Here is a 23,979-nt window from a genome sequence, read left to right as displayed (position 1 = left end):
CAGAAGTAAAACATTTCAAATACAGACCCTCTCTATATGGGCAATCTCTTGAACATGCCAGGATAGTCATCCAATAAGGATCTTGTCCTTTATTTGATTATTTCTAAATCATCTCCTGAAATCTGAAGCCAGCTACTGAAATGTGTAATCACAACTCCATATACTTCTGTCCTGATTCATTTTGGCTCTGATAAAAAGAACAGCCTCTACCCTTCATTATACTAATTCTCAACTTCAGAGGAGAAGCCAAACACCAGGATAAACATAACTTATGTTTTATTCATGCAAATCCCCATTTTGACTAGCTAGGCGCATTTCATTTTTAATAAATTTAACAAAGATAAGCACAAAATGAGTATCATTTGTAGGGCTAGCCTAAAACTGGCTAATTCAAGCACCTGAAGTGAAACAACAAATAGGGAACTTTAGATTCACGGCTGACAGCCTGTAGTTTACACTGAAGTCAAACCTGATCCTTGCTCTTACAAGAAAGTATTTCCCAGAAATGCATGCATCACCCCTGAAGGTTCCAAGAATTGCACATCATTCTCTTGAGATGCAGTCAGCACCCCTCTCCCATCCTTTCCATATCTTGTACTTATTAAAGCTGAGAAGATTAGTTCATGCAAGGGAGATTTAAGACCCAAACCTCCTATCCTGTAATTTAAAGATTCAATAAGAGTCACCCATTATTGGACAAGTGCCTCTTTCGCACTGGCAAGTTCTACCTTTTTTCAGTGCATAAACTTCTGTGTAAAATGTCTTAGACTTCATTGAGTGTTTCTCTTCATAGGGTAAATTCTTCCTGCTGTATTTACCACTCTATGGCAAATTAATACTACAAAAACTTTATAATTAAGATTTGTTTTTAAGCCTAATTGCAAAAGAATATATTTACTTTATCTTGAGAGATTACACTACGCAGCTCATGTTTTGCCAGTAACAATAGAGGGACTTACCCTCTATTCTGACAATTGATCAAACAGCATCCTACAGTTTGTTTATACACCAGGGTTTTTTAGCAGATTTAATTACTGCACTATAGAACCTGGTTCACTTAATCACTGTAAATCATTCAAATATGCCTACATTCTTAATTAAAACAAAAGTGGTCTGATCAGCCTATCATATGTTCATAAACTGTCATAAAATTAAATCAGCATACAAACAATATGTGGACTAGTCTTAAATAGGAGAAGACAAAAAGATATCTTAAACCCCTTCCCTGTAAAGGTATCAATTTTATCTGGACTAAAGCTCAGCTTCCCATTCTGTGAACACAATTTGTATATTCCAAAGTCCACGCTCAGCAAATTATGTACTCAGTTTGCCAAGTACTTGCGATCATCACATTTTGGAATGCGCTTTTCTGTTTATCAATGGTCTTTAAAAAACAATCCCAGTCCTCAGCACCTTCTCACTGAAGCCATTGACAAATTTGCTCTGATTTCAGTAAGGTATCCACATTCTTATTTTTACTGCTGTATATGCAGTTTCTAGAACTGCTGAATTATAAAATGTATAGTATGGAAAATTATATTTATGTTCAATAAATTAGTTCCATATTACTCTAAGCTGCCTTCAAGCATTGTCATTTTTATTGCATCCACCACTTTTTATAGCACTGCACTAACCATTTTGCTATGTGAGAGCAAGTCCTGGGAAATGCTTGACTCAGGAATAAGACAGAACTTGTACCAGAACTCGAAGTACATATGGCACACAACTTTGACATCCCGAAAGCTTGTTATGCTAAGAAATTACAAGGTTCTTTCTACTAGTTCTTGTTAACAAGACTTTTCTTTACATTGACAGGCAATTTTAAGCAGCAAACATATTTGTGGGAGCTTGTCTGTTAAAGGATGGGAAAAAAGGGTTATGTTTGACAAATTCCTCATTTCAAATCATGCAAATAATCGGGTCCATGGGGTGCTTATTCTAGAGAGATTTTTCACAACCTGAAAGAGGGAATTGATAGACTTAAACTGTGAGGTAAAACAGTGAGAAGGAATGAGAAAGCAAGTCCCATAGAAAATTGGGGAAATACTAAGTTTGCATGTTTTGCAGTAAGCACTGTTGAAATTGCAATCAAACTGAAAAAAACATTCAAAGGTTTGGTTTTTCTCATGACTTCTGTAATGCATGATGTTCCCTTAGGCAAAAATCTTCTTAGAGCTGCCATACTGTAAACCTTTCCAGATTACTGCTGTCTCACTGAGGTGACTTGTAAAAGGGGCAAATCAAGCTGGCTGAGCAATTATTAAACAAATCCATGATTTCACAAGAAATGTGCTGGGACATATTCATTTGCTGCTTTGTGCTGCTGAAATAATGCAAAGCAGTCGAATGAGCAGCTGAATGTAGCAGAATTTGAGCCGCTAATCTGAATCAAAGACCAATTCATTGGTGGTTTAATCCATGTTAATTATTTTAGCCAAGGTTTGCTTGGATTAAAGATGTACTGTTTTGGGATTCAGTCATATCTTGAGAACTCTATTCCCCATGGAGGAAGTCTCCATCTTTTACTAAGTTTCTAGAATTGAGTACATGATCACTCCAGTGACTTCTGTTGCAGCGTTATACCAGGCTCTGTGCAAACACAGAGGAGTTTGGATGGAATCCTGCCCCTCTCAAAGATGCAAAACTTTTGTTCTCTGTTCACTATTGATAGAAAGCAGAGAAGGAGGGGGAGTTGCAGGAAAGGAAGGGAAGGGTAAAATCTGGTCTTACCAACCAAGCCTAGATAATCTCTTCTTTAAGTAAAGAGTAAGGGGAGAACAAAGTGCCTCAGTGTAGCCCCAGGTATTGCAGAAAGGAGAACATGTGTTAGAAGGGAGTTGCACCCTTCCCCCTGAGGCCACCTTCCCTTTCAAGAATAGGTAAGCAGAGGTCCCCTGAGTGTTGCTGGAGTGATGTGTAATAGCGTCAGCATTTATGCTTTCCATTTTTTTCTTCAAAGGTAAACCAGGACAACAGTGCCTATTGATTCTTTGAGAAACTAATGTTCCCATAAGAAAAGCAACCGCATTGACAGAGAGCATCCTGGAGTGAAGGCACAGACAGCAGACATGCCTTCCTGCTCATGGTCTGCAATTTTAGTGTAGTTAAACATCAAAATTTTGCCAAGCCCTTGAAGTCCTTTGGGAAGAAACTTCCCCAAAGGAAAGATAGCCTCCTAATTGTCTTTTGAGGCCCAGTGAGTCTACTACAGCTCAAAGCCTTAGGCCATAGGTCATCTTGCCTGATTCAGAGCCTGGCCTCTTTTCACACAAGGTAGACAAATTTTTACCTAATGTGTGTAAAAATTTCAATATAGGCAAGGCAAGCTGAAGTTTCAAAAAATGGTAACTGATCAAGATTTTTCCATTGTTTTTTATTTCACTAGAGCTGTCCATATTAAAACTGATCTGTTTTATTTCCACTAGGACTGTGAACATGTATGAGTTGAAAAACATTACATTATCTTTTTTTTTTTTCTAATGTGGATGTGGCACAAACATAAAATGTTCCTTTTTGGTCTTTATGATAAATCACTTTCCCTAGAGAAAGTACATGAATACTGTGATCATACCCTGTCCAATTATTAATACTACCTCTCTAAACGCTGATCAGGTTCTAGGGATCAGTGGTCAGATGGGCTTAACTGATCAGCAAGAGTCACTGATTTATTTACCTCTTTTATAAGAATACGTCACTATGTCTTCTTTTTGAATCAATTAGAAATCATCAATAGTCACTGTGTATAGCTCAGCCAGTGTTCCCTACATTGTTCAATGTATGTCTTTAAACTACAACCATACTGCATACTCTGGGAAGGGAGAGTGAGGTAAGGTCCAGAAAATAACAAGATGAAGCTGGGACATAGAATCATGCTCTCAGACTCACTCATGGATTTCTAGCCACTGGTTGTATTTTCTAACTCTAATAACCACAGGGGCTTGCACAAAGTCCTTCACACTCAAGGATCTAAGAGGTGTGATGATGATAATTCATCACCTGATCTAGTTGAAGATGACCCTGCTCATTGCAGGGGGGTTGGACTAGATGACCTTTAAAGGTCCCCTCCAACCCAAACTGTTCTATGATTCTATGATTCTATGTTTAGATAAAAAAGGCATTATACTGACCCAGTCTGAGTCATGTCCCAGGACCCCCAAATGGACTTTATGAGCTGGACTGATCGGACACCTTAGGCAGCCCATGGTGAACCTGTTTGGCCCTTTTGACTCAGGGAAACTGCCAGGCAATCCATGCAGAATTCCTATTTTACTTGCCCAGTGTTCATTCTTGCGAGGTCTTTTCCCATGATCATATGGGTTCTTTAAGAGTATGGCATACTCCAGTGTCCATATTATTTCCACCTTGCAAGAGACTTGAGACATACCTGAGATAAAACCAAAGGCCAATACGAGTTATCTTCCTAATACAAGTAAAGCCAAAAAAAACCCCTATCTTACCTAAGATACATCTGCAAAGACAAATACTGAATGTTGGTAATAATTTACCGCTACTGCAACTTAACAAAATGGGTAGATCAAGCCTGCTGAACGTCAGCATCTTGAGGATTAATACAAATGTTCACATCAATCAGTGGTATTTATTTTCTCCTTCCACAAAGAGAAAAGATGAAAGAAAGAAAGTGAATATACTGAAAAGCCTAGATCTAAAATGAAGGAAGGCTAAAGGATTGTTCTTTAAAGTAACCCACTAAGTCTTAAAGAGCATTCCACTCTTTGTACGTAGAGGAATTTCAAAGCAAAACAAAATAAATCTTTTTTTATCATTTTCAGAAGTATAAAATGTAGTATCTGACCACATTCACAAGAGTTACATTCTTTTCTATTTTATGTTTCCATTATTGTGCATTATTCCTCTAAGAATCAAATTTAGCAGCACTGATGGTTTAAATTCAGCATAAAAATAAAATTCAGCAAATGTCATGGCAGCGTACCAAATGTTTAATGTCAGGTTCCCTTATGTTCAGCACTTTGCTAAAGCTTCCCATCCATCAATTAGACAATTTTGGAATATTTTACTTTGTAATTAAGAAATAAATCTCTTGTGCTTGGTATTGTTTTGTGGGAAGAATTGCTCCTTCATGTATCGACCTCAATATGCGTACTTGTATATATACGTGTGTGTGCATTTTTTCACTTTTCTGGTATTACTCACTATCGTCAAAATTAAGCAGTTTCTTTCTATGAAGACTTTGCACTTAATACATAGTTCTGCAAGTGGACCCATGCAGAGGGCCAATCTATTTCCCAGCAAGTCTACAAAACTCTCTAGAGTCAGCCTGCAAAGACTCTAATAACAGGAGTGAAACGTTAAATAAGTGTGAGGAGGCCACACCAATTAAGACAGGAAACAGAGTGTTTAACGTTACCCAGGGGCTCAGGAGGAAAAGTGGGATGACATGAAAAACAGAAGGAATAAGAATGCATGGGTGGAGTGAGCTGAGGAAGATGTTGCTGCCGTTACAGGCTATGAGAAAACAGGAAGAAAGAAAATACTCGAGCCCCATGATGACCTTTAATTCTGAGCTCAGTGGAGAGGCCTTGCCTACACTGAAACCACTCACCAGCACATCGGGAATCAGCCAACGTTATGCGAGTGACTCTCATGTCAGACATACTGAAATAAGTATGGCTGAGTTTTGACCTGTACTCACAAAGTCTATCAAAACATAGCTTCATATGGACACATAAACACAGCTGTACAGCTGCAAATGTCTATTAGAGGTATTGCACATTTATCTTCAGCTCAGTATAATTGAGTGTACAGTATCTATACAATGACAGCTGGCATCCAGGGCAAATAATTACACACTGCTCTCATTAGAGTAGCCCTTTGTTAACATAAGCCGGCAAGAGCTATCTTCATTAAAATATTAGCTCTTAAACATCACACTTTTAACTGCCATATTCTTCAGAGTTTGTTGTGACAATTTCATTTGAATCGGAACTCATTCATGGTTAAGCAGCAGCAAAAACCTTTTAACTATTTGGGTCAAGAAAACACATGGCCACAATAATTTGTTTCAGTATCTGTTTGTTTATTTTAAGCCTTTAAGACAAAAGTTTTCCATAAAACCCGATTGCTTCATCAAAACAGCATGATTTTGAGCTATCTGCCATCCTACACATTCTTGAGATTGCAGAATAATGAACGGCATCACCGCAGACTAAGGCAAGTATAATCTGTAAAACTTTTTTTTTTGGCCAAATGTATTTATGACTCGTTAATGTTTACTGCCATACACTGTATACTTCAAAGCACAGAGCTGGTCCTGGAAAGTCTTACAGCATGAGGTGTGAAATCTGAAATACCACAAGGACAGACAGTTCAGCCTAGAGTAGTCTGAACTCACACAACTCAATAACTGTAAACACAAAGGACTGTCCATATGAAACTAAGTAAGAGCAAAAAATACTGTCATGTCTTACTGCTTGTGTTTAAACTATTTTGCAGTGAATGGGATCTTTAATAATTTAGCATGCAGACAGCCCTCTTTTTTTGCCATTTCATTCCATCCTGCCTTACTTGGGGTGCTCTGGTCTGTGTGTAAATAAACACAGGCTTTTTTCTAAAATCATAAGGCAAGGGCGGAGTCAGCAGGGGGCTAGGAAGCTGGCATTAACATAGCCCAGTGCTTTGCAGCTTTCTGTAAGAAAGTCTCTGGTGCTGTTCAGTTTTTCCTGTGTACATCTGGACTGTAAGTCATTGCATCAGTGGAGCATGGATGATATGAAATCATATCGTTGCTGGATCAGAGCCACTGCACTCCATAATTTGTAGAATCACATTTGCAGCAGGTATAATTCTGGACTGCTAAAGCCATTTGTATATAGTGACAGCCTCTGCTTATGAACTCATTTTTCATGCCCTCTTTACTTTAAAACTATATCAGAGTTTCATTGGACTTCTTAACTGCTTGAGCTGTAACATTTAGGTGAGGATTTATCTTCTTCAGCTTCAGCATTTTTCACTAATAACATTAATGCCTGGCAATCTCTTGCAGCCAGTGCAATGAAAACTGTCTGGATGTACAGCATACAAAGTATTCTTGTACAGAAACATCCTCCCAGAGCTCATCAGGCCAAAAGCTATTTCCTTTCTGTTTACTCACACTCCATAGAAATGAATGAACACTGCAATGAAGGGAAAGACTTCATCTTAAAGGGCGGCCTGTCATGACATTTTATTACTTTTTTCCTCTCTCAGTCCTCCATCCTAGTTCTAAAACATAATTCCCTAAACATACATAATTTCAGGAATAGCCACATGTATACTCTAACTATAAAGAAATGCTATGAACTAAAGCGCTTTGGTAGTGTTGTAATATGTGTGAACTGAAAACTAAATCATGCACAATATAGCACGTGCTGCTCATACTGTTAATAAATAAGTGTGAATGTATACGTAATACTCTGCGTTCATAATGTCTGAGACTGAAAATGCAAAACAATCAGGCCAAATCAGTTTGTTTTAAGAAGAGACTCCAGTTTCTGTATCAATTTCCTGTTCTGTTCCAGGCAGAGCATATTGTTTGTTTCAAAATCAAAACTTACTGTAATATTCTGCTTCTGTCATGTTTCTGTCTTTTTAAGGCTGGTTGTTGAAATACAAACAGCATCCTGATTTCTTCTGCATCTGAAAGGTATATGAAGAAGTGGTACCCCTAGTGGAATTTCTCAGCTTCTATAGTTAAAGTCAGATGCTTAAGGCTATTTAACACAATTAGAGCCAGATGCTATCAATCACGTACAAAATTCCTTTGATATCCATGAAGACCAAGAAAGAACCTTGTTTTCTTTTTATAAGGAATTTCAAAAGATCTGACTTCGAAGGCTGACTTCTAACTTTGTAAGGGGTATCACAAATAAAAATACGTTTTCCTTCAGAGTGTCCATTAACATTTAGCACGTACCTCCTTTTTTTTTTGGAAACAGCAAGGAAATTAGCAAGGACAAATAAACAGGACTGTTCAACTTCTTTATGCAGTCACAGGGAATACAGTAATATGGCAATATTTTGTGACACTGTCATGGAAAGTATAGTTTCAGATAGAAAAGGCCACTGATGTAGGACACTGCTATTCGAGTTGTTATATCGAGAATTTTGTCTTACTTAATAAAAGATCTCCTTCCATTAAAACTACTAGGATAAAATGGAAGTGGAAGCCACACAGGTTCCAAGCTTTTTGCTTTTACTTCTGTAAATCCAGAATAATATGAACTCAGTATAATCACATCAGTGCAACTTTATGTAAAAGAAGAGTCAAATCTAAAGTGTCTGCTGGGAAATAAGGGAGTAATAACTAGCAGAAAAGAAAAATAGATGCAGAGATATAAAGCAGCTTCAGGTAAGTAAGGGGGCCAACTCTGGAAAATTTATACATTTCAAGTAGTTATCATCTGCCCAGCAGTGTCCAAGGCCACTTCTCCCAGACAAAAAAAATGGACTATGTGCCCGTGTCTCGACTGTTCTGATGCAAGTTTGGCCTACATTCAATGGATAATGAAAGCAGGTTTATCTAAACTGTGAGTTTGGCAGTGGTGTGACTGGAGCGCCCAGCTGCTGGTTCCCCGGTGGAGAAACAGAATCCAGCACAGGGGCCAAGTGAACAGCTTGGGGCAAAAATGCCTGAAACTGCCATAGGGAGACCAGGCAAGCTTATCTGCTGGAGTCCTGTAAAACAGAGATGCATATGAATATGCAAAAACCTCTATCAAATGATGGTATGCTTAGAGATGGGCTTAAGCTGCTGTGGCTCACAACCTGCCCATATTTAAAGCACGATTTATGTAACTCCAGACATAATTCCTCTGTAGGTGCTGGCTAGAATCTGTTCTTGTATTCAGTACTGAAGCAGCAATCACACTATAGCAAATGCTGTAAAACTATTTTAAATTCACAATATATATTTAATCAAGAGTATTATTTATGCTTAATTAGGTTCATGCTGGTTGTCATGGTTTAACCCCAGCCAGCAACTAAGCAGCACAGAGCCACTCGCTCACTCCCGCCCCAGTGGCATGGGGGAGAGAATTGGAAGAGTAGAAGTGAGAAAGCTCGTGGGTTGAGATAAGAACAGTTTAATAAATGAAATGAAATTAAATTAAATTATAATAATAGATAATAATAATGATAAAAAATTGTAATGAAAAGGAAAATAACAACCAAAAAAGAAATAAAACCCAAGAAAGAGAAGTGATGCAAATGAAAACAATTGCTCACCACCCTCCAATGTATGCCCAGCCTGTCCCTCTGCTCAGCAATAACTAAAACATCCCTGTATTATCAACACTGTACCCAGCACAAATCCAAAACACAGCCCCATACCAGCTACTATGAAGAAAATTAACTCTATCCCAGCGAAAACCAGCACACTAGTCTTGGAGGGTTTTTTGGTGGGGTGGGTTCTGAAAGATGTCTAATGTAATCGTCTCCAAATATTAATTGGAACTATTGCTCATCCATATTTATTTACTAAATCCAGAAGCCAGTGGTATGGTAGGGCAATCATAATATTTATTCATTTTAACCTGTAGCTCAAAGATTTACAGTACTCAGAGGTTTACAGTACACTTAAAATCCCACAGGGTGTTTTGAAATAGCCAGCTTATTAAACATTCGTAATGGAATAACGTAAATGATAGCAAGCTCCTTAGAATGGTAAAACATCAGAGAGAAATATCAGCTCAAAATGCATCATTGTAGAAGAATTACAACTATGTCTTCAATGAGATGTTATAACTACAGCTGATTCAATGGCATAATCTCATTGCTTATATGAGTTGGAATTTACCAAGTCACTAAAATCTTTTAATGTTTTAAAACATTTAACAGCATCAGAAACAGAAAGTGTTTGAGAAAAAAACATTTCCAAATTTTTACAGGAATTTCACTTAAAAGGAGGATGTATTATTGGTCTGTTTTGAGCTTCTTACTTGATTTTCATTTTAAAATTTCATCCTGAATTCCCCTGTTTTATTTCTAGCTGTTCTGTGGGAAATCCCAATTCAGCCCTGCCACATGCCAGCCCTGTTCACATCCTGCCCTGGATGCACTTCCACTGCGTGAGGTCCCATTGCTTCGGACTGATTTACAGAAGTCACAATGTGACCTGCTGCAGGATCACTGTTTGTTTGACTCCAGGCTTCAAATAAATGCCTTCATTCTTTGACAGGAGGAAAAACCATAGCACACTGGACTCAAGTTCCCAGGACAGCAGACATATGCCAGCATTAGGTGTACTGTCATTTGTGGGTGAAATCATTACCTCAGAAAAATATCTCTGGCCCCTATTACAAGATTAGGAAATTCTTTAGTGAAGCAGTAGTTTAGAAAAGGAAATGTTCTTGTGTTACTGCTGGGAGAGGAGGCACAAAATCTTACACTCTCTCTTCTGCAGCCGCACACTCCATGTCAACAGAAGGAACAAAAGATGCCATGACATTGCCTGAAAGCTGCAGTCTCCCATGAAACAATTCAAGGTAGGTTCATTTCTATTTTTTTTCTGTAAAGAAATAAGAAAAATCACTACTGTTTCCTCGGTGGAGAAACAAAAATTACCATTTCCACCTTTTTTTTTTTTAATAGAGAAATAAGAAAGCTCACTTCTTTTATGCTTAGCTGAGAAATGACTGGGAAATTCTGTGGTTTAAACACCCAGCACCTACAGAGAGAGGAGGGAAAGTCTCACAAGAAACTGGAGTCAACTCAGCCCACTTTGCCAACTGGAGAGAAGAATATTTGCTTGCACAATCCGGGAGGTGGCATTTGCATGTCTCCGAGTAATACTTAAGAGGAAAGAGCAATTTATCATGCAAGGTGATTGCTCATCACAGCTCCCAGAAAGATAAAAGGTTGCCCATTACTTTCACACACCTTCATGCTACTACTGCCACCTTGAAAAGGCTCATTAGGCCAGTTGTTTTAGATACCAAGGTGTAGGAAGTGGTTTCAGGCAGGTTATCCAATTTCAGAGATACCTGTATTAGCACTGAGTTAAACTTCTGAGGGACAGACTTTCAGAGGCACAGCCGTCTCCAGCATTTCCTCCACTCAGTGTCCTGGCTGTTGCAAATCCTCTTCACAAAGCACAAAGTCTCCCACATTCAAAGCACAGGAAATTCAGCAAGGTAAACCCCATCTTTGGAGCCAGGCACCCAACTTTTGAGCTTAATCATCGTCACTTTGCTGAACTCCCATTCTGGATCTGGCCCATTACACTCATCTATATGCAAAAGCATTTCATAAAATTTCTCCATTAGAACGGTAACTTATTCTTCCCCTTTAAAGTGTAGGCAACAGAACTTTTTAATATTTCAAGAATGAGAACAACATGCATAACTGCATGAAAGAAATGGAATAATGTTCTTGACACAACCCTCTGAGCCACTGAAGGCATTCACTATGTCTAATTTGGAGTCAGGGTTAGTGCTTTATGCAGAAGCTTATTTTGCACTTGAATATGTGTTATTTCATCAGCATTCTCTTCTACACTCCTTTTTTCTCACTTTGCCCAAATGTCAGTGACTACATACGGTAGAAGCAGTGAAGAATCAAAGCCCTTTATCCTGCAGAAGCATTTGTAGCAAAACAAAATAAAATGTGTGGAAAGGTCCAGGGGAGGTTAAGGATTCCTTGACATGAGGGTCTAACAACCAGTTTTGGTTTATTCTGGTTTGTTTTGTTTTATTTTGTGTAACTGAATTGCAGCCCAAAATACTGTAATTCGAAGCTTTCAAGGGAGGAGGCTGACCCTTTCCTGGGAATGACATTGAAACAATTCATGCCTTGAGACCTTTTAAGACACTTAAACAAGAATTGCATGTATCGAAGTTCACCATTCTTGTGGAATCGCCTATCAGAGAGCTTGCATGTAACCACTTCTGCTTCAGAAGGACAGTGTACATCCATCCGTTCAGTGGTACCAGCCCACAAGGTTGAACTTAAGTCAACATAAATCCTACTCAATCGAGAGGACTCCACATCCTCACCCACAGCTCATGGGGGACCAGTCTCAAATATTTAAATCAGGTGCCCATGAAAATATAGCAATAAACCACATCTTCATGAATGTGCTACTAGGTCTGTGGTATTTATGTAGCTTATATGATGTTCTTTCATTGTATAGAAATGGAAACTTCTTTAAAATAGGTGATAATAACTCATAAAAACAGTGTTAGGGCACTGGAGATGCAGTTCTGGAAATGTTTTGTGTTTGCAGCTTACTCGCTTGAGTCTCTATTATATGTTAAGCTCTTTTTAAATCCTTTTGACTTCATCTCTCCATGCAGTTCTCACAGACTGCATGTGTCTGGGGCTGAATCAACACATTCAGCTCAGAGAACTTTCCTGTAAGATTTTGACACAGATGAGAGGGAAGCAATTGCGTCCTGTAGTTTATGTAGACACTCTTAAATTTGCCAGGCACTGTAGTCAGCAGTGGGCAAGGGAAGGATCCCATGCTCTCTAAATTTGGAGGAAACGTATGTCTATTCAACATCCAAATCCACATTTGAGCTCTACTGAATGTGTCTCAGGTGGACAAATAAGGACTATTTTCTTGTTGCTTGGGTTTTTAAAAAACAGTAAAAATATTGCAGATTATGTGTTCTTTATCAGATTACAAAGGGCAATATGAATATTTTAATCTCCACTAACCCAATAGTTCTTCAAGGTCCTCCTGACCTATTGACTAAAATCATGATTTAAGAGAAGTTGCACAGAAAATGAATTTGTTTCAGCATATCTTGCAGAATAAAACTCAGCTTGCTATGTGTAGTTTAAATAACATAGGTGCAGATTTCACTCCGGGATTTACGCTGGTGGACACTGATACTGTCCTGACAAAATTCCTAGAAACACTCATTAAGGGATAGAAGTTACGGTGGTATTCAGACACTTTTGTTTCCTTATCACCTGCAAATGCAGAGCTGAATAACACAGACCCAAACACTGACCTTAACAGGTTAGGAAAGGAGTGTCTGACCCAGCCCATCTTCCTGGCAGTCGCTGCTGCCACTGTCTGTAAAGCCACAAGGAGATAATAAAGATGTTGTGATACTGCTGCAGTCCCTGTTAACCGACCCTCAGGTACAGAAACCTGCATCAGAAGCCGTGAGTTCATCCTGGCAGCAGCAAAGGCTCTGGATGGCACCATGTTTTGCTTGTTTTGGCATATTTTGAATTGGAACTGTTAAAGCTCTCCCTGTTATCTTAAGTAGCAAAGTATTAGAGACGTAGGATATCATTGTGATGCACATAAAAAGTGATGCAGTTAAGAAAAGCATTGTTAAAATGAGAACAACAGGTATCCTGGAATGTAATGATGAAATGCCCTAACTCAGTGACCATATATGCACTGCGATCAGAGAAGTACCCTCAGCTGGCAAGCGTGCCCATGCTGATCACCATGGCTGCAGTCTTATAAGGAGAATGCAGAATACCAATGTTCAGTTGTGCTGCTGGATCATTTTTACTCTCTGTAGTGATACAACTGGGGCAATTAATTTGTTTAAAATATTGAAAAGCAGTATAAAAATTACCAGGCTTTTCTTACTTTAAAGAGGGCTTTTTGTTGCTCTGGCTTATAGCACTGAATTAGCAGAAAATATGAATAAAGGTTACGTAGGAATATATGCAGTATACTTTGGCCCTGGAAAAGGCAACAGAAAATTGTAAAAAATTCTATCCATAACCAAGAGGGTTTTGCTCTGTTTCTTGTGGAAACTATTTTGCAGCTGCTGACCATTTGTCTGAATTAACAACAGACCTTTATTTCTTCTTGGTCTTACAGATTGTGTATGCTGGACTGCTCCATAGGATTTTTCCTATGCATCGTGGCAGTGCATGTGCACATTAAAATTTTTGAGGGGGAGGGGAAAAGCCAGTCAGATATCATTTGCTGAGTGCGATATTCAGGGAGTTTTGAAGATTTCCAGTGTTACGGAATATTTGTAAAGCAGCTCCACTGACTGCAAATTTTATTTTGCATTTAACTGCTGCATGAACATCCCAAGGAAACAACTGGCAGCCTGTGGAGTGTCAGATTAAATGACTGGTATTTAAGCTTTAAAAATGGTCATTAGACTTTCCCATTAGCCTTTTCTATTAGTTCAGCTGCACCAGGCCTAGCAGCAGAGGGAATCCTGGGGTAGGCATGTTGCCATAGTACCATATTTAGCAACATACTAATTAAATCTGCTGAAAGTAAGAAATTCCAATAATTGATACAGTGCCAAGAGTGAAAGATGAGCAGGCCTCCCAATATTGGTAACTGTGATTGTGAAGAAGTGGACATATTTATGTGTATGTGGTGTAGATAAAGAATTTGTCACACCACCACCCTGAGTCATCCCCAGGATATATTAGTGGCAGGCTCCTTATCTGTACCAGACAAAACAAAAAACTGTATTCAGTATTGAATTTATGTGCTGAAATAAAACAACCAGTCCATTTCACGCATCTCACAATGGCACAGATACTACAGTGCACAAGTACTGCCATAATCTACCAAAGCTCTAACTTCTGTAAAATAGCACAAACCATTCCTCACAGCCTTTGTTCAGATCTACATTGCAGTGTTTCTTCACCTGCAGAGACTCCTCATCATCTTGGTCTTTCTACCCTCCCCATTCTTTTACTCGCATCCTTTGGCAGTGCTGTTAGAAACTGTTGTTAGCGAACAAACTTGTACCCTGCGTGTTTTACTGTGCCTTTTTGAATAGCCCAGCCTGGATCCTAGTCTGTGTCCCGACCATTGTGTCCAGCACAAAAAACCTGTAAGGCAGTGGAAGTTTGGCTTTAGACTTCCGGCCCCGAATGAGGAGTAGGACATTAAACCATCACTCATGACAAATTACTCAGTTCACTTCTGTTGTCAGAGGATGACTTCTGCTTGTGCTTGTTCAGAGCTGGAAAAATGTATCTACCTCTTCTCCAAATGATACACACCAAGGTTTTGGCTGGGTTAACAAGCAACAACCTTCAGTAGTGCCCCACCTGGCCAGAGGATGAGGAACACAGAAGTTCACATCTACTTGCAGAAGACCCCACGACTACTGCCTCACTCTGTTTTATATTTACTGTCTTCATTTTTCTCTTTCTTTCATCCCCTGCTCATTTATGCTGGTATTTAGTATCCTTTACTCATGCTGATCCTCTGCCATTTCACATATATTGTAGTTGGTCAAGATAACAAAAGTCCTATTAGTTATTTAGTTTATTTAGTACATTAAACAATTGTCGTGCTTTTTACCATAAAACTAAGCGACCCTGTAAAACATCTAAGGGTTCTCACTCACATGTGGTAGGGGATTAAAGTCAGATGGTTGAAAGATGCATGATGCTCTGTCATCTGTCTCATCCTTTCTTGGAGGGGTGCTGTCCTCCCAGGGGTAGCTGGGCAGTTCTTGGAGCAGACCTAGAGCTGCTGTAGTGTTTACAGACAGTTTACTAAAGCAAGCTAATTTCAAGACTTGATTCATGAATCATTCAGAGAACTCTGCTATGGGGAGCAACCTCCAACATACAAGCTGGGGAGACGAGATCCCCGCTTCGGCCATCCCATTTATAACCCACCACGATGTGTAAGCTAAAATCCTCAGTTAAGTGCTATGGAAAAGATATAACCCAGCCCTACCCACACATGCAGGTAAAAAGCAGCAGAATAACACCTCTCCGAGTGCTTTATGATATTGCATAGGTAGTACCAACAATGACATAAGGAGAGTGTACACATTGCAAATTAAGGGATTGACGGTATTTCCAGACTGTAAATCACATGTCTTACATAAAAGCATGCAAGAACGCTATGTCGGTGTGGAAGATTTAATTACACAAACAAATAACTAGGAGGAGACAGGACATAGAGAGCCACATCCTGCCCATATGGGAAAGCACGCTGGAGCCCAGAAGAGAGGTGTGGTTGCCTCATGCCAGTTTCATGAATGGTTCTGCTGGAGTAGCAAAATGTTTCAAAGCAGGAAATTCAGAGCCAGTCTCAGAGGTTTCAGCAGGCAACTGCAGAGCATGCTCCACGGAGCCATTTCCCTCTGTTTCTTTGATGAAAAGTGAGCAGCATGTGCCCACAGCTGAGACATATTGCTGGCAGTAGCATATGCATTTGGTAACAGCAGCTTTACCGTTCAAGCAGGGAGAAAAGGTTTCTTCCAATCCAGAAAAATCATGGCAATATTTTTTTCTCTCCCTGTTGGGATGAACACAGAACTTTTCTAAGTCTTTAGAGGGGTGGGAAGGATGAGAAGGAAAAGAAAAGAAATCTTCTTCTTTCCTGAAATAGGCAAAAGTTAATAGTTAGGACAGTCACCTGGAATGCTGCCCTTAGCTCTCGAGGCCCACAGTACATATGGCACTTAAATCCTAGGTGAGAGTTAGCCTATCAATCAATCAATCAGTATAAGGAAAGCAGGTATCCTATGGGACCTGTTGCATTGTGTACACCCCATGAGAGACAGGTCGAAAGACATAGCTTGGGGATCAAAGCACGGAGGTGGGGGAAAGGGAAGGATGTGAGAGAAGCAAGATTTTATGTGTAAAGGTCCCAAAAAGAGACATGTAAAAAAAAGATGAAAAGTGTGGCAGAACTTTTAGCTCCCCCCCATTACGTTTTGTCTCCTTCCCCCAGGACAGAGTCTGGCACAGTGACTCTGAATGCCTGACAGTATGTTCTGCAGGAATACAGCTAATTACTTAGACATGAGTAGCCTCATTTTTGAGGCTGAGCAGGGAACACTTCTGGGTCCATGTGCATTAATACTGCTGCACGTATTTCTGCAAGACAGGAAGCTGAGGTGGCTGAGCTCGTCACATTCCTGAGTACCAAAAATTTCTGAGCAGAATCCCACCAAGCCTGCAAGGCCATCTACTTCTTTTAGACTGAAACAGTTGTCAAAGCAAACCAGTCCCTGTGCCACCAGTGACTCCAACAACGCATCAGTAAACTAAATGACAAAACCAAGACATGACTTTAAGGCTGCAAACACTGCTTCAGAAGCCTGTGCCAGGGAGCCAGATGTTGCAGGAAAAACATCTGGGATTTTTGATTGCCTTTAAGAATGAGTGGGAGAATTGTGATGTGGTATGAAAAATAGCCTGCTGTATAGTTTTTGGATTAATGACAAAATTATCTCCTTTAAAATACTGTAAAATGTAAGAATTTTAACTCATATAGGATGGCTTAGCAGTAAAAAAAACATACATTGTACAGAAGTATGGAAAACCCTGGAAAGTTTCCAAATATGACATACCTCAAACATAGAACCTGAAAGAGTTTCATGAGGATATTTAAAGAAGAAAATTTTCCTTTCTATCCATAAGAAAAGAGCATATTTTAATAGAGAGGAATGGGGGGAGGGAGGAAGGGAAAATGGGGACAATTCAAATGAAGCAGCCCATTGCAGTTAGAAGCAAACTTTAACGTATACATTGGGTCTCCCCTTGATGCTAGTCCTGAAGGTGTAAATCAGGAGTAGGCCTGGCCAGGGGGCATTTCTGATGCTCTAAGATATTTTTTTTAGATCCCCAAAACACCCTATTATATGTACACCAGGACGAAACAGAGACCTCTGAAGAGAAAGGCAGTAAAAATTTCCTCTCCGCCCTTCCACAAAGCTGGTGCTAATGAAAGCATGTATACTGCAGGGAAAGGCAGCAAAAACTGAACCGAAATTTTCTGTGGTCCTCCCACCACCCTGGGCTGTTCTGAGGGAAGGGCTTTGCCCCCATTGACAGCTAGAAATCCCAGCCTGTCCAAAACAAGTACCAGGGATCAGATTTAGAAAAACGCTGTGCCTTCTGATTTAAGTTAGTGGGAGCTGCACTTTGAACACAGAGAGTTTTGTATAGTGTAAGGTACTGTCAAAACTCAGCTCCTCAGGAACTCCATTTGGACACCAAAAATCAATGGATACTTTCAGGTTAATTTTTCTGTGCTTTAGAAAAAATAAACTGTCCAACTCCACAAGCCTGTGCTGAAAAAACAGTCTCACAGAACAGTGAGGGAAGCCCGGATAGAAATTAGTAATTCTGCCTTTAAAGGAAGGTTACAAAGCATGCAGCCACACACAGAACAGTGAGCTGAAAACAAGCCACGGGCTGCCTGCCTGCACCGTGAGCGCTGCCCATCCTGCTCCACAAGTGCCGAAGCCCTTTGGAAAAAAACAGAGCATTTAAGCCATTAATTACTCTGCAGTAATGTTTACGCATAAGGGAACTGGCTCCAGTAACAAAACAGTCACAGTGGTAGCACGACCTGACTTTTAAATTTTAATAATATTCTTCCAGCGTGGCCTGTTTTGTCATCCACATGTTCTGTACACTAACTTCAAAGAATTGCATCGAGTAGAAAATAGTAGCTTCAAGTAACCTTTTCAACTGTGGGAAAAACATCTTCCTTCAAGAAATGAACTACAGCACATTTTGCCTTTCTAAACAGTTTTTACTTCTTCCACCTACTTGGTGCAGTTAATGTTCAGTAAAGCATGTCTTACCCACGACACTCAATCTGAAAACATCTTTTTAATAATAAGAATCACATTTCTTTAACAATGAGTATCTACTGTATTTTTCTAGGATTCTGGGGTTCTGGGAGCAGCTTTCCTTGCTGTGGCCAAATTCCTTTCTTCTCTACAAAACTTTTTCACGGAAATTTAAATAAATACATTCTCTCACTTAATTGTGTTGTCCAGTCTTCGGTTACAGTATCTGCCCCAGGTATTGCCCTGTCTAGCATTTGTCTGATGGGAACATACTCCCCATCAAGATTCTGAAACACATTTTGGTATCTAAAGATGCAGACAGGAATCCAGGCAGATTTGATATGTCCTACTGTGTTTGTACATACTACTTCCACTCACAACAAGTATTTGTCATCTTCAGGCAAGACAGAAAGTGCTTTATGACCATACATCAGAACTTTGCTGCTTTTTTCACCCCAGCAATACCTTAATTAATTTTGGAAACCCCGCAGTGTACTTCTATTCATCTTAGACATCTAAATACTTCTGTAAGTCTGACTCCAAGAGACTCTTCTGACTGTGTAAGATTGAGGCTGATCTTGCTTAATATTTTCCCTTAGCATGGAAAATAGGAGGATGATGATGAAATTTTCTAGTAACACACAAAGTTAGGGACAACCTCAAAACAGAAGAGGATGAAGAGATCAGGCAGAAATAACTAGGTGATTTTGGGAACTACAGTAATAAAACAGGGCACATACATACATATAAAAGGCACTAAATGTAAGGCCATGGATATCAGAGCAAGTAACAGAAACATGCTGTAAATTGGGAGATTAACTTCTGAAAATGTTAAAAGAGGGGGAGAACCTGGAAATACTTACTAACACAAGGCTCTCCAAGAGCTGCCAGTGGCCTAGCTATGAACAAGACAATTATGAATCCTATTACATATAGCTGTGGTCAGAAAAACGCTCATGTCAGTGTATAGACATTCTACTGGCATATTATGCACAGCTCAGGTCAGATTTGCTCCAGGGAAGGGCATGATGGTGAAAACTGGTTGCATGGAGAAGACTTCCAGAACAGTCAGAAGACATCTTCTGAGATGGGCCAAGAAAGGCTTAGCGTGCTTAGTCCAGTGAAGGAAGACTGAGAGTGATGATGACTGATCGCTATAAATATAGCCAAGGGAAAAGATAAATTATTATGCAATTTAAAAACAGTTTTGTCACAAAAGCAAATGGATATGCAGTGTCCGACAACAAATTTGAGCAGAAAGTTAAGCTCTAACCACAAGCAATCTCAGCTGCTTAAATAGCCTCCCAAAAAGGGTATCAGATGCAAAAATCCTAACAATTTTTAAATGGAATTTAAATGGTTTCTGGAAAGAATCATATGGTGTAATTTGTGATTGCTTGCAACTGCAGAAGACCACAGTTGCTAGGTGGCCCTTTGGTGGAGCTTCTCTCATGAAATATTTTCGCTGCTGAAAAAATAAAGGAGAGACAGACCCACAGAATCACAGAATCACAGAATCATTAAGGTTGGAAAAGACCTGTAAGATCATCAAGCCCAACCATCAACCCGACACCACCATGCCCACTAAACCATGTCCCGCAATGCCACGTCCACACGTTCCTTGAACACCTCCAGGGAGGGTGACTCCACCACTACCCTGGGCAGCTTATTCCAGTGTGTTACCACTCTCTCAGTAAAGAAGTTTTTCCTAATATCCAGTCTGAATCTCCCCTGGTGCAACTTGAGGCCATTTCCTCTAGTCCTGTCGCTAGTCACTTGGGAGAAGAGACCAACACCCACCACTCTGCAACCCCCTTTCAGGTAATTGTAGAGAGCGATGTAGTCTCCCCTCAGCCTCCTCTTCTCCAGGCTGAACAACCCCAGTTCCCTCAGCCACTCCTCATAAGACTTGTGTTCCAGACCCCTCACCAGCTTCGTCGCCCTTCTCTGGACACGCTCCAGCACCTCAATGTCCTTCTTGTAGTGAGGGGCCCAAAGCTGAACACAGTATTCGAGGTGCGGCCTCACCAGAGCCGAGTACAGGGGCACGATCACCTCCCTGCTCCTGCTGGCCACACTATGTCTGATACAGGCCAGGATGCCGTTGGCCTTCTTGGCCACCTGGGCACACTGCTGGCTCATATTCAGCCGGCTGTCAATCAACACCCCTGGTCCTTTTCTGCAGGGCAGCTTTCCAGGCACTCGTCCCCAAGCCTGTAGCGTTGCATGGGGTTGTTGTGACCCAAGTGCAGGACACGGCACTTGGCCTTGTTGAACCTCATACAATTGGCCTCGGCCCATCGATCCAGCCTGTCCAGATCCCTCTGCAGAGCCTTCCGACCCTCAAGCAGATCAACACTCCCTCCCAACTTGGTGTCATCTGCAAACTTGCTGAGGGAGCACTCAATCCCCTCATCCAGATCATTGATAAAGATATTAAAAAAGACCGGCCCCAAAACTGAGCCCTGTGGGACACCGCTTGTGACCGACTGCCAACTGGATTTAACTCCATTCACCACAACTCTCTGGGCTCGGCCATCCAGACAGTTGTGGGTTTTTGTTTTTTTTGTTTTTTTTTTTTTTTCAAGTTTCAGACATTTATTAAGCCTCATCAAAACACTTTCAAACACATGACCAAGTGCAGCATGAGGCAAGTTTGATTATTTCCTGGATGATTAAGCATAACAATTGTGCGGACTGCTTCCAGAAGACCTTTCTGTGCAGCTTATGGAGATGAGTGTGAAGTCAGGACAGTCCTTTTTCAGTCTACTATAGTCTATATTAACCGAGTAGAACTTGTACTGGTCACTGGGAGACAGTTTGTTCCAAGGTTCTGGATTATTTTTCTTGTCCCAGGAGACATCAGTGTTGAACATTGCCAAATGCATGAGATACAGGGCTGCACCAACGCCTCCAGAGCCAATGATCAAAAACAGAGGGATCAAGCTGGGGTGCTTCTTGGCATGGCTGACCATAACGCGAAACATGGCAGCAGCAGGAGCAAGCGAAGGTCTCACTCTCTACCAGGCTCCGGAGCCCATCCTCCCCCTTCAGCGGCCAAGGCCCAATGTCACCCGAGGCCCCCAGTGCGGCTGGTCATCCTTACCTGCGATCAGTGTAATTCTGTTAATTCTACTAAATCTGTGCCAGTTTATGACCACTGAGCATCTAGCCTTTTCTGTGGATTGTCTCCATCTGTATTTTAACAATAGATATACTAGTAAAAGAAACAATTGCTGTTAGTTAAAATCTTTTTGTAAATCCTGCCTGTTACAATCTAGTTTGGCTAAACTTGGTTTAGTAGCTTAAAGCAGAGCAAGCTTTAGCAGGCCATTTAGAATACTGTTTTATTCCATCCAGAAAGATGGGGTTAGCTGGTGTGTTAGCACAAAGCAGCTACATCATACCTGAAAGAAAAGAAGAAAAAATAAAAAGGTGCTGCATTTAGTTGCTTACATAGTGCAGACAGGACCTAACTGTCTCCTCAGATAGTGTCTGTTCTCAAAGAGTAGAAATCTAGATGACAAACTCCTAGTGAATAAAATTCAACGTCACAAAAATGTATTCCTCCAGCAGCTGCTGTCCCGCGCTCGCTGGAATACGGAAGCTGGCAGCACCGCGCCTCCCCAGGGGGTCTGATGCAGCATTGCATGTACCTCTGCCAGCTCACATTGTACGAGACCTCTGTTAATCAGCTGTCCAGCTCGCAACAAGTGAGGTGTGACAACTCCTTCTGAGCTCATTCGTACTTACTTGTGGAAATACAGATATAGCGACAGCAGAACACATAAAGCAAACCCAGTGTAAACCCTCCTATCTACCATGGGTACAGGCTTGAGCAGCTGCTAGATAGGGATTACTCCTCCCTTTACACCTAGCTTGAAGGAGGAGTGTATTTGTATTTTCACATACAGTTGCATTGTATAGGGTGAGCAGACATCATCACTCATCAACAGCTGAAAAAGGGAGGGTATGTCCCAATCTTACAACCCGGCTTAGACTCCTGTCCCTTTCCTTGTGCTGACTTTGGTGCCCACTGGTGCTTTCTGTGAGTTGACCTAACTGTGCTGAACACTAACCTGTCAAAAATATATAGTATGATATGGTAGGGACAAAGAAAGGTGGAAAGAAAAAGCATGAGCGTGGGAGAAAGAATGAGAAGCATGACTCACATTTCATAGGAGTGAGCAAAATGCTGCAGACCTCAGCTGAAGGTAGAACCGTGGCCTTCATAAGACCACATGCACCTTGGCTCATGAGCAAGTGTCAAAGGTCCTGGTGAGTTTTGCCATTCTGATAACTGTTATTTAGGAAAGTCCCAAAACAGCTAGTCACAAAAAAAAAAAAAGCCACTTGATAATAACAAGCTTGGTGACCAATCATTTGCAGCAGCTTAGATCCAAAACAGATCTGTAAAAAAATGGTCTGTCTAGATTCAGGCCACCATTTCCAAAGGCTTTGATATTACTACTACTCCTTTGATCCAAGGGTCTAGGTATTTGTAGGTGCTTCCAGCTGGCAAGACAAACTGTTGATGAACTGCATTTTCTTTGATGCAACCTTGTTTAGAAGAATTTCACACTGCTTCGTTTCTCTCAGCATGGAAAATCTGCCAGATCAGAACATGATGGCACTGTATCCCCAAGCTTTTAGCCAGAGCCTTACCCAAAGTGCTCATATTTGCCCTGGTCCCCCTCACCTTACCTGTCTCTCATGCCTTGTTGCCTCTTGCTTCTCCAGGCAAGCTGTTACTCCCACAGACACACCCCAGCAAAAACTCCCCAGAGCCTCCCCCAGTCATTTGAACTCCTAAGCAGCTTTTCATTTCCCTTCATTTGGAACAGAAAATATGGGCTTAACTGACTCTTGGACCTCCTTTAAGGGAACAGCAATGATTAAACATCCTGATACTTTGGGACAGATTTCTGAAAACAGCAGAGTGATCTCAGATAAAAATGTTCTTTTGCCATTTGTGGACAGGGGAAGTGATGACTGTTTTTTAAATATTTGTGAAGGTGGAGGCAAGCCTGTTGACATCCTGAGACTTCCTGGTTCATATTCAGTAGCATGGCTAAGGCAACGTGCTCCTGTAACACTTTGGACACCTGGGTTCTCATTAAAGGGAAAGCATTTAAGAGACTCAAATGGCTGTTGTGCGCTCAGAAGACAGAACTAAAGTAAATCTGTTCTTTATTGATGTCTATGCCAGCACTGAAATGAGTACTGAAGGTCTTGACATTTCCAGTTTAAAGTCTTTACTATTTTCCCACATCATTATTTCTATTAACACTAAACATCTGGAAAACTCTCCTTAACCAAACCTTAGAATTTAATTCCATTTTCCAGCCTAATAATAACTCTTCTGCCAATCCTGTTTACCCTACAAACTCACCTCAAATTGTGTTATAGTTTCTATCCTGCCCTCTCCTGCCAAAACCCTGTACTCCTCCATACATTTAACAACTCC

General features: G+C 40.5%; 1 protein-coding gene across 1 annotated transcript; it reads right to left on the bottom strand.

Moving 5' to 3' along the window:
- Positions 1 to 21,187: 21,187 nt before the first annotated feature.
- Positions 21,188 to 21,501, bottom strand: LOC104252993 (NDUFA4 mitochondrial complex associated). Its single transcript, XM_009810910.2, has one exon. The coding sequence runs from the start codon at positions 21,497 to 21,499 to the stop codon at positions 21,188 to 21,190; it is 312 nt and encodes a 103-aa protein (XP_009809212.1). The 5' UTR covers positions 21,500 to 21,501.
- Between the last annotated feature and the right edge of the window lie 2,478 nt (positions 21,502 to 23,979).

Source organism: Gavia stellata, chromosome 2 (assembly GCF_030936135.1).
Source record: "Gavia stellata isolate bGavSte3 chromosome 2, bGavSte3.hap2, whole genome shotgun sequence".
Classification (NCBI taxonomy): Eukaryota; Metazoa; Chordata; class Aves; order Gaviiformes; family Gaviidae; genus Gavia; species Gavia stellata.
The sequence above is the reverse complement of the archived record's forward strand: the minus strand, read 5'-3'. Positions and strand labels throughout refer to the sequence as shown.

Coding starts and splice junctions, on each gene's coding strand:
- LOC104252993 (XM_009810910.2), bottom strand. CDS start 21,499: ATGTTTCGCGTTATGGTCAGCCATGCCAAGAAGCACCCCAGCTTGATC.